General features: G+C 42.6%; 1 protein-coding gene across 1 annotated transcript in view; it reads left to right on the top strand.

The window, feature by feature from the left end:
• Positions 1 to 9,826: 9,826 nt before the first annotated feature.
• LOC138261672 (uncharacterized) overlaps positions 9,827 to 11,782 on the top strand; it is a 229,051-nt gene continuing 227,095 nt past the window's right edge. Inside the window, exon 1 of the mRNA XM_069210908.1 lies at positions 9,827 to 10,266. Within this exon, the coding sequence (XP_069067009.1) occupies positions 10,194 to 10,266 (73 nt within the window). The 5' untranslated portion in view covers positions 9,827 to 10,193. The remainder of the gene's footprint in view (positions 10,267 to 11,782) is intronic.

The following is an 11,782-nucleotide window of genomic DNA, read 5'->3' as shown; positions in this document are numbered from 1 at the left end:
CAAGCCTCAGATAGCTGGTTTGGCAGTACTGGGGGTCCATGCTGCAGCCCCCCGTATGCATGGAATTGGCTCCCCAATACCAGATTTGGAATGGGGGGACAATTCCATGATCTTACACATGTTACATGGCCTTATTTTGTGTTACCATTGTGAAGCTACATATCGGTATTGACCTATATGTAGTGCAAGCGTGTAATGGCGTCCCCGCACTCACAAAGTCCCAGGAAATGGCCCTGAACTATGTGGTGGCACCTTTGCTAGTGCAAGAGTGCCCTCATACTTAGTAACTTTGCACCTAACCTTCAGCAAGTGAAGGTGAGACATATAGGTGACTTATAAGTTACTTAAGTGCAGTGAAAATGGCTGTGAAATAGTGTGTGCACTATTTCACGCAGGCTGCAATGGCAGGCCTGTGCAAGGGTTTGTCTGAGCTCCCTATGGGTGGCCAAAGAAATGCTGTAGCCCATATGGATCTCCGGGAACCCCAATGCCCTGGGTACCTAGGTACCATGTACTAGGGACTTATCAGGGGTGTCCAGTGTGCCAATTGAAATTGGTGAATGAAGTCACTAGCCTACAGTGACAAAGTTAAAAGCAGAAAGAGCATAAGCACTGAGGTTCTGATTAGCAGATCCTCAGTGACACAGTCAAGCACTATACAGATACACACATTAGGCCATAAATTATGAGCACTGGGGTCCTGACCAGCGGGATCCCAGTGAAACAGGCAAAAACATACTGACATACAGGTAAAAATGGGGGTAACATGCCAAGAAAGACGGTACTTTCCTACAGCAGTATTTCATTATCAGCACATGTAAAATACCCCAGTATATGTCCTACCTTTTAAATACACTGCAAAAGCCAGCAAAAACTAAATGTAGCACATAGTCGAAAACATATATTTATTTTAGTTAATTAATTTGTGTTCATATCATATCCTTTCAGAATATGTAATATTAATTTCAATATGTATTGTTAATTTTAAAGCAAATCAACATCGATTCAAGGCAAGCGATATTTAAACAGTGAGCATTTTAATTTGCACATAGCTTGTGTTCATTTCGATATGTGCTTTATTCGTTTCAAAGCATTCTATATTTATCTCATATAGTTTCATATCCATTTCAATAAGTGTCATATTAATTTTGATGTGAGTCATATCAACTTCATCAGATATCATATTAATTTGAAAATGGTTCATATAAAGCTTAACATGTGTAATATTGCTTTAAATGAATGGCATATTAATTTCAATGGATGTGATATTCATCTTAAGACCTGACATTATAATTTTAATATGGGTCATATCCATTTCAACATAGGTCAAATTCATTTCAATATATGCAATATTCATGTTGCTGTGTATCATATTGATTTCAAAGCATAATATTAATTTTGACAAGTTTCATTTTAATGTCAGCATGGGTTATATTCAGTTTAAGGCATGTTGAATTAATTTCAAAAGGGCTCATATTCATTTCATGTCATATTCATCTTAGCATGTGTCATATTCCTTTCAATAGATGTCTCATTCATATTAACGCATGATATTGATTTTAACATGACTCATACCAATTGCAACACATATTATAATCATGTCAATGTGTATCATATTACTTTCAATGAAAACCATATTCATTTTTTTATAAATGTAATGTTAATTGCACATTATATTCCTTTCAGAATAATGCATTTTAATTTCAGTACCTTATAGTCATTTCAAGCTGCCATATTCATTCCAATGTGTGTCATATTCCTCTCGGCATATGTCAGTCATTTCAAGTAATGTCTCATTCTTTTTGACAAATATTGTATGTGTTTCAGCTATTGCTTTATTATTTACAATGAGGGCCATATTTATTTCAGTATGATTGATATATATTTCAGTATATCTCTTATTCAATTCTGAGTGTGAGTTATTCATAATAATCACTAAGTAGCATATTCACTTTGCCTGGTTTCATATTTGTTTTGGTTCAAGTCAGATTCACTCTGCCAGGTATCATATTTATTTTGACACATAGTACATTCATTCTGGTGTATGTCGTATTCATTTTGCAACACGCTATGCATTCCAGGAGCTGTCCTATATAGGGAGCTGTAATTTTGACATGAACGGCTTCCCATAGAAGAGCTGCTCCTTTATAGGAAGTGGATAAACCACACCACTGACTTTCTAAATCACCTCAAATTTATGTTTTTCTAGCAGGCTTTTAATTTTTGAGGAGAATCCCAGTGTCATCCATGCTGAACTACAAAAATGACAAAACCTTTGGTTGCTGTGCTGTTATTTGTGAGATCTTAGTGACTTTGTCCCTATAGTTATAATTATAAAAGTGAAAATAAAAGTTATAGAATGCAATCTGATGTAGGTTAAAAAGTCAGGACATGCTTAAAGTATCCCACTTTTATACTGAGCCACTTGGAACCTATGAATAGTTGCACAATAGGAGCAGCAGTTCTATATATGTATATGAACAGTGCAGAAGATCACTGTGGGCATGCTGACAGAATCAGGTTTCATCTCTTTCAGAACGCAGGTGTTGAAATGAACCTGGTTTAACTCAGTAGTTTAAACGTTCCAGAAGGTACCATGTTTTTTGTATGGATGAACAAACCTACAACTTTTCTAATAGTTAATTAGGGTTAGTTGAACAATCCGCAACAGTGTCCAGGCATTGGTTTATTTAGCAATATTCGGATTTAACAACACACTGAGTCACTGATAGTCCTGTAAAGTACAGGGAGTTCCAAGGGAGAGACAGGTTACGAGACAAGGTGAGCATGTTCGAGAGAACGAGCGGTAAAGCCTGAGATTCAATGAGTGCGAGATGGACAGGCTGGGCCTGGCTGAGTGAGACAGCTAGATTCATGCAAAGCACAGTAAAAGCGTGCTCAGCTCTGTCCATCCCGCACAACACCAATAAGGAGACCACTCCTCGCCATACAACTTCCTTTGTTAATGATATTTCCATTGCAGTAAACACTGCAATGAAATCAACATTTTTGTAAGGGTAGAAAAGCAGGTTTGTATATTTCATTAGGGGGTCAGCTCACTAAACAGTGAATTCCAAACGTTATGAAAATATTGGACAAATATACACAGGAATCCTAAACACTGAAAATATGAAACTCCACACATAGAAACAGTATTGGTTGATTCCAGCCGACTGACTGCTCAGATTAGAGTAAAAATTGCTGCCAAACATATGAAAGGAAACACTCATTCGAACGTGCATTTCGTTCGCATGTGACACAGCTCCATGTCTACCTGTTACTAAGATTAACTTCCATGCTGGTTGTATAATTTGGTTTCAGATTACCTCTGTCCAATATGGATGTTTATTAGGTTCGGCCTCCTGGGCAGAACAGGACACAGGACATGGGAAGTTCATCACTTTCCCTAAATGTGCAGCACTGACAATGTCTTTGACCAAAGTCTTCTGTAGCCTGAGCATCTGGAAATGGTTTGCTTCAGGATACGCTAACACTGTTACTGTCAAGTACAAGTGAATTAAATCAAATTAAATATCATTTTAACGTGCACCAAACCCAAAGGCACCCATGTGCAATCCACGAACAATCACATAGAGTACAGAGAACCTTAATTAGAAATGTTTTCTGTGTGCTCTTGAAGAGTGGTAAAGATTAAAATGTTCAATTGTCCAAAGGAAGTCCTTTCAACCATCTGGCTCCAAAAAACTTGAAGGAGCTTACCCCCCCAAAGTGGCGGGCTTGAGTCTCTGGTCAACTGCAACCACCACAAGGTTAAGAACTCAAGGCCCAACTGAGAACATAAGGTCAACGCCTTATTTTTAAACCTGTGTTACTACCCTGATGGAAGACCTTAAACGTCTACCCTAAGGTTCGAAATTTAATGCAGTTGATCATCGGTAACTGTTACAAATGTGCTCTTTCAACATTGTAAAATTGATATACCCCCGATTGGCATATTTAACCTACCCTTAAGTACCCACTATGTGCTGCCAAGGTGAAGCCACAATCTGAAAGGTTTTTTTTGTTGTTATGTATATTTATTAAACACTACATTGGCTGACCGTTTAGCCAGACATTAGACCAAAGCATACTTGTACATAAGAAAGTAGCAAAGAATAAAATTCAACTTGTTGTACATCCTAGCATTCCGTATCAGCCGTGAATAAACAGGAAGCTTAACTGTAACTCCCTATTCCCACCCACGTAAATCCCCAAGCTTCCATGTGGGAACCATTTTCTTCAACTTAACAACATAAAAAGGAGTTGTTCTTACGATACATATCCCTGGAATGATAATGTTCATTCAATGGATAACAGGTCTACAGGTCTCCAGCAAACTAATATCATAGTGGTAGACAACTTCACCTCCCTGAGACTTAGTGTTATTCGGTGTATGTGCAGAGTATGCGAGTAATGATTTAGTCATTTCCGCCCAGACCAGTAAGATGTCCTGTGCTTTTTCATCTTTTCTGGGCCTCTGCAGGTGGAACTCCTCTGCTCCTGCCCACTCCACCATTTCCGAAACCCAAGAGAGTCTGGATGGGGCCTTGGGGCTTAGCCAATGGATGATAATGCACCGCTTTGTAACTACCAAGTCCAACATTGTGTAGCGTCTGCTCAGTTTTTTGGCTGGATGGATCGGAGAAGGTCAGAAAGTTAAATGGACTGCAGCATCCATTATGCCATCTACTATAGTGACAATGTAAACATGACTGCAGGCTGGCCACCAGTAGCTTGGCTGTGAAGGTATTACGTGCAAATTCAACCTGTCAAGATAATCCCTTTTGACAGACCTCAAACTTCCTTTTAAATATTTATGTCACCCTAAATAGGTCTTATTATGAATAAAGGTATGATGCATGGTATTCAAAAGCAGGACATGTAAACATGTAATGTTAAACATGCCCTTTCAATGACCAGCACCTGAAAACTATTTTCACTGTAGCAAGGCTGGCTGTTTCATAGGAAAACATTAGGATGTAATATTAAAAGCTAATACTGTATGTCAGGAATAGGACTAGCTTAGAAAAAAAATAAAAAACTATTTTTATTAGATGTTAAAAATACAATTGTGAAGTTGGATTTTTTTTTCTAAATCTTACAGAAAAGTAACTTTGAGAATGTTACTTTTGCCCCGTATAAAGTCCCTAGAAGTTAAAGCTGGATTCTGCTCTCTGACTTCTGTCAGTCAGTAATTAGCTATGAATATGTGTGAATGAGAAGTGAACCTGCTCCCAGGTGCAAACAATAGGCTGACCTGAATGGGCAGAGATGACCATCTAAAACTGGCAAAATATTCAGGGAAGGTTAGGAGGACCCTTTAAGACATTAAAGTGTCAAGTCCTGCCTGGATGTCACATCATGCTTGGCAGATCTGCTGGAGCTTTTGATGTGTCAGTTGGATCACATTGCCAAAAAGGCCTCCCCTGTCACAGGCAAAAGTTAACTGACACTTGGAAAGGTCCCTTCTGTTGTCTCCTGAGCCAGTCAGGCTCCAAACATAGTGGGTCTCTTTTGACATTATAGTGTCCCACCCTCTTTAACCAGTCTGTTGGGTTTGCATATAAAATTTGGTGTGTACTTCAAGAAGGGAAAACGAATTTCAAAACAATTTCTGTGTATCTACCGTCTGGAGCTGAAAGCTCAGCTTTGTTGTACCAGACTTCTGTCCCTGAGTTTATTCAGTGTACAGGGCTTAGCCAAAAACTGGATTCAAGGTGGAGGGAGGGGGCGGGGCCACGGGGATGCAGCAGCGTGGGTTTGCAGCAGTAGCCAAAAAAACGGGAAAAATTAAGAATGGCACCTAAGTGGAGGCGGCAGGGGCAGCGGTGTAAGGAGCGACCTGCTTGCCAGAAGCAGGGCCAAAAAACATACTTCCACCAGGGTGTTTTGGTCAGAAAGAAAGGATTCAGACTTGATGAAATTGGGGGTAACCCAAGCGACATGCTGGAAGTAACTAGTCAATGTTTTCTAGTAGATGGTGTCAAGTGTAGATTAGAGGTCCGGCAAATACCAAAATGGCTGCAGTCCCTGCATCTGCTGTCATTTTAACAGATCCATCCCAGACAAGCAGTAATGTAGTTTCTGTGCTCCGGTGAGGATAAAAACCTGACTGTCTTTTGCCCAGGAAACAATACCTCCTAAAAGTATAGATAGATGTTTGGCAACTACCTTTTCAAAGATCTTATTAAGGCAAGGGGTCAATGATATAGTCATGAAGCTGACTCGGTTTGCTGGACTTGGAAAAGGTTTTCAATAGCAGTGTAATCCCTTGTGTTTAAAACAATCCAGCGCATGTCTCTTCTTCAGAGAACTATTGCTAATGCATGTGATTGCCATGTGTCCGGAGAGGACATTCCTGTATAGCAGAGGTCTTCAAACTGGGGGACCACCGTCCTGGAGATCTGTTACAACATTCTCAGGGGGTGTCTACAAGTACTTATAAATGAAGGTTGCCTGGAAGCACAACCTTGTTTATTTGGCGCATTTCCAGGCTGTCTTAATTTGCATTCAGAGCTTTAAGCGTTTAAGAGCAATTGGGAACTGTAATCCTGAGTGCCCTGGGCTGGGTCAGTGAGTGGCTTGGTGAGTTTAAAGATGTGGCTAAAAAGATCAAAATATTAACTATTGTGTTGTATTTTCACCTGCAGGTAATTGCACATAGAAGACAGTACACACACCTTAGATGACAAATAAATGCAGGTTAAACTTTAAAGTTAAGAAACCTGTGCTGCTAATGCGATCAATGCATGTCTGTATGTGACCAGAGGTTCACAAAATTGAATCCCGGTTAGGGCATTAGAGAATGGTGACTTGTGTACTTATAATGTTCCAAGGTTTCAGTATGTGACAGAAAGCCCTGTGAATATGTAAGTCATTATTTACATATAATAGATATTTTAGTAAGTCATCAGGCTGTACCTAGAAACATTTTTAAAAGTGTCCATTAAAAGGACGAACTCCAAACCTCAGCAGGTAACACCAATACCTTGTCTGTCAAGAAGAATAAAACTTTGTCACAATGGATTCCAAGTGACTCCATCAAGTGAGAGGGTGCATATGGAGGCAGACGGTGGTCTCAATCAAATGGATTTTGCAGTGTACTGGGAGGCAAAGGCGTTAACAATAAGTTCACAATTTTAAGTTGATGTCATTTTGGCCACACAAAGAATACCAGAAATAAATATTGAAGTTTAGTAGGTTTATTACGAATTAGTAACCAATCCAATGTAGATGCATATCAGAATCAAGTTGGAAAGGCACAAAATCAGAACCTGCAAGCTGAAACACCGGAATCAATTCAGTCTTGATAGCATAATGCATACAGGATTACAGTCACAGCAATACAGATACTAAGAAATAACAAATATTTCTCTTTCTCACAAGTGCACTTGCAACATTGGACTAATCTCCCATCCCTCAGAGTTCCAACAACCAGGTTAACTTTGAGTCTCTCAGTTTCAGATATGGAATGAATAGGAAGCTTCTGCTCATTAAATCATCCAGTCTGTGACAAAAATGTCTCTTCTCAGGCCTCTCTATCTCTAATACACAATACTCCTTTCTCTAGCTAAAAAATCACAAATGTGCACCAGCAAAAGAAGAACATGCAGAGCATCGAAAAACACATTTTATGTTATTTGGCCTACGCATGGTAACTTGGCAAATCATTATCAATGTGCACTTTTAATACTAATTTATCACTGCAAGCACAATGTCAGAATAAATGCAAAATGGGAATAAATGAATTCATGAGTACAAATGCAATGTACTTTCAGTAAATGTGATATTTCCAAATACAAGTGTAAATGTGACTGAGAATTGCAAATCTTCATGTTCAAGGAAAGCATTAGAACTGACATATGTCAAACTTTAATTTCTTCAGTGAATTCACCTCCAATGTTATGGTTTGATGCTTCACTTTACATCAATAATGTTACGTACACAGAATATATGTGCCGATTACATGTGTGCTTTACTTCTGAAACTTGTAGGGATGAAGCCACAATTACGCTACTCCAATAGTAAAGCCCATACTAGATCGCAAGAAGCCTTTATTTTTAGTGACTAACCAGTTGCACACATTTACATTTCTTTCAGGTAGCGGGTGCTCTAGTGAGAAGGCTTGCTTCTGCTTTAGGTTTCAATACAGAAGCACTGCTGCAGTCCCCACCACATGCACCTCACTTCCAGGCAGAGGCATCTCTAGGTCAACCTTAATCTTTCAAGCATGGTTGTTTTTCAGTTTTTATGAAGGTTACGGGCATCGGGTAGGAGGCAAGCAGTGTTGCATTTGGATAGAGTCTTGATTCTCCGGACCCCTAGGGCCTGAAAGTAATGGTCCAGAAAAAAGAAGAAAGGAACCAGATTCATGGATATTGTCAAATAAAAGAAGCAAGATGGGGTCCATTTTTTTGTTTACAAATGAACAACGAAAGCTTCCTCAGAGAGAAGCTATCAGGGAAGTAGGGTAATATATGGACTTTAAAAAAAAAAAAAAAAAGGTCATCACTAACATTAGTTCAGCCCATGCTGTGGAACTGGGGCCAGGGTGTGAGTGGCCACGGCACCCCAATTATGTCTGTCTTACTATCAATAAGGTAAGTGGGGCCCCATTGTCCTTGCTAGTATTAGTGGGCCCAGGTAACCCTTGTTGTGGACGGACCCTAGCAACAGGGGATGAGATATGGGCTTTTTCGTGTTTTTTTCAAACAGAAAGCAGCAGAAAGATTTCTTTGGCCTTGGAATTATGGGCCAGTGGAAAAGGCAGAGTAGATAGCTTGCGTTGCAGAGCTGTAGATATCACTTGTGCTGCAGGTGCAGTGGCACCAAGTCCCAGCAGTGTGAGCAGACCAACGAAACCCTAGTTATGCCTGTTTTACTATCCTTGCTATGCCAGTGTTACTTTGGTCCTAGAAGCGATTGTCCAGGCGAGACATGGACAAAGCCAAGGTGCAGGTTGAAAGGCCTGTACCCACGATTATTAATCAGCTACCACCCACCAGGCGTCAGGTCATTGGTAATCACCCAGTGCTTAATTTGGAAATAAAAGGTGCTGGTGCCCAAAGCTCTCCTGTGAAACACGCGGCTGCTGGAATTAAATGTGTGAGCGCAGAATACTGAGGCAGTGTAATCCTAAAGCCACCTCAGGCCTCTTTAATCCATTTACAGCCACACCATGCCCCTTCAGATCACTCATGCAGTTTTTAGCTTTCTCCCTTGTGTCGCTTTTTCGTTTTTCTCTTCCTCCGTCTTTCCCATCTAAGTCTTTTGCTCGCAGGAAATGCTGAGGCAGAAAAATAAGTGCCGGCTCTCAAAGTGCCAGTGACCCGCAACGGAAACCACCGGATCAAATTAAGCACTGGAATCACCCCAGTATACCACTTTGGCCAATAGCGGCCTTCTAACTGTTGAGTCACAACATCCTAAACAAGCATAGCACCTGTCAGGGGACTCTTGATGCGAGTAACCACAGGAAACTATCCGGGTCAGTCAGAATGAGAAAATCAGGAGCCAGATACCAAAAGGCCACAGTGTCAGTGACTTTCGGCCTAAACTCCCTATGTTTCTGGGTGCAGCATTTGAAACGTGTGACCTTGCTGCTCCATCCATTTTGATTGCTGAAAGCCCACATACGCCTCAGTGCGTGTTCTATATACACACGTACTGAAACGTAGAACCTCATACTCATGTATAAGAATATTTATCTGCGTACACAAACACACATACACGTCTATAAATAGCTAATGCTTCCCTCCCGTCCTCCTCCTTGCTCCTCCTCCCCTTTCTGCAGTGCTTGGCACACACCCTCCTTTCCACTAGGAGGGGGACAAATCCTGCTGACATCATTCAGCATGACAGAGCTATTCAGGCAGGGGCTGTAGGAGCTTTCTCCATCCCTCGGAGGAGCTGGACCAATGCGGGCGGGACTCAGAGGCTGCACCGCGAGCATCCTCCAGCAGAACATGCTGCGGGCCGCGGCAGGAGGTACCAGGACATTTTAGAGGCGCACAGAGCAACGGAGGCACACACAACCACCCAGTCTGGGTGCAGACAAGGACCGGCTTCCCACGTGAGGCAGCAGAAGCCCCCGGGAGCGTGCGAGCCGCGCGCCCCATGCCCCGCGTGCTCACCCCATCTTTTTTGAGGGGCAGCTCTTCAGCAGGCGTGGGAGCGTTCTGAATGCAGGAGGCATGCCGGGGGAAGCAGTGAAAGACGGCGGGGTCGCCCCCGGGGAGGAGCCAGCCACTTTGTTGGACGAAGCAGGTGAGTGAATAGAGGGCAGGGCGTGATGGGGGAGGGGGCAGTGGTAGGAGTGAGGGGTATAATCTGACACCAGGGTAAAAACGAACCCCTATGTGGGTGTTTCAGAGAAACAGTTGTGTTGTTAGTTTTTGACTCCGCCCCCCTCCTCAATAAAGAAAGAGGAGGGGGTGGCGAGGACACCCCTTCCTTGTGCTCTCCCTCACTTGTGGGGGCGCAGCCGCAGGGTGCAGCAGCGCCGCCTCTCAGGCATTTGCCGCAGCGGCAGTGTAGGTGGACGTGGGAGATCCTCGTCCTAGACATGAACGATCCCCAATCTCCGGACTACGCACACCAAAATAGATTCGGTGCAGCAAAGAATCAGCGTCAAGTGGGCCAATCCAACGCATATAAGATAGGGGACAACTGAAAGAGGAAGAAGCGCCTTGATGAGGCTTGATAGTCACAAAATGGCAAGGGGAGCCAAAATTAACCACTTTAAAAATCGAATGCGACTTGTGCGCGTCTCCGATCCCCGTCCAGTTCCCTGTTTGCTCGTTATTTTTTCTTCCTCTCCCCGTTACTGTGGAATGGCCATCGGGACAGTGCCTTGTCTCCTGTCATCTACCTGCTAATTCGGGGCCTGGCGGGGTGGAAACCAGTAAGAGAGATATGCATGGACAGGCGGATTGACGGGTGTATGTAGTGAAAGATAGAGACAGTGAACAAGGATAATATGAACAGGGGCAACGAAAGACAGATAATTAAGCAGACAAAGGCCACGTGTATATATGTCTGCTGCCATACGGTAAACTTTATTTGGCCTTTGCTTTCACACCATGATTACCCCTCAGCAGCCCCGTCCCTGAAAATTACCCTTACCTTGGTGAAGTACTGAGACACCGGATTCTCGCGCACAGGCCCAGGTATCCCAGGCCCCGTGACCCCTACAGAGCACAAAGTCATCGTTCTCTTTGCGGACACCTGCGGCCGATGGGTCGCAACTCGTTTTTACAACTACTACAATTTACTGGCACTGATTATATCGACTTGCGAATGATAACACGTCATTCTCTAACTGACAAGTTCTTGTGTACTTAAAGCTACTTTACCGAAGAAATGGAGTCTCTCTCGGTCTTTTGATGAGCTTAGACGGGCGACGGGTGTCCTTTTGTTCCGTGCTGGTGAAGCAGAGACCCCACCCCCCTCTCTGGCGCAATGTTTTTGGGATTCCCAATTCCTTTAAGTGAACTCTCAACTCCTCCTTCTTCCACGCCCAAACAGCCAGCAGGCATGGAATGTCCCAAACATAAAGACCTCAGGCGGTCTACAGCTTTACCACTGTTTACACAGTAGCATTGCCCCCCTGTTTCAGGTACAGGCCTTTTCAGCCTGTGTCCCCTGGCTACCACATACCCACAGTCCTCCAAACGCGTCCCCTTGCGTTCCCCTTCCTTAGTTGTATTGTTTTGATGTTTCTGTCAAAGCACACGAAGTCCAGTCTTTTTGTGCCGGTTCCCTGCTCTATCTTCTACATGTT

This window comes from Pleurodeles waltl, chromosome 10 (assembly GCF_031143425.1).
Source record: "Pleurodeles waltl isolate 20211129_DDA chromosome 10, aPleWal1.hap1.20221129, whole genome shotgun sequence".
NCBI classification, from domain to species: Eukaryota; Metazoa; Chordata; class Amphibia; order Caudata; family Salamandridae; genus Pleurodeles; species Pleurodeles waltl.
The sequence above is the reverse complement of the archived record's forward strand: the minus strand, read 5'-3'. Positions and strand labels throughout refer to the sequence as shown.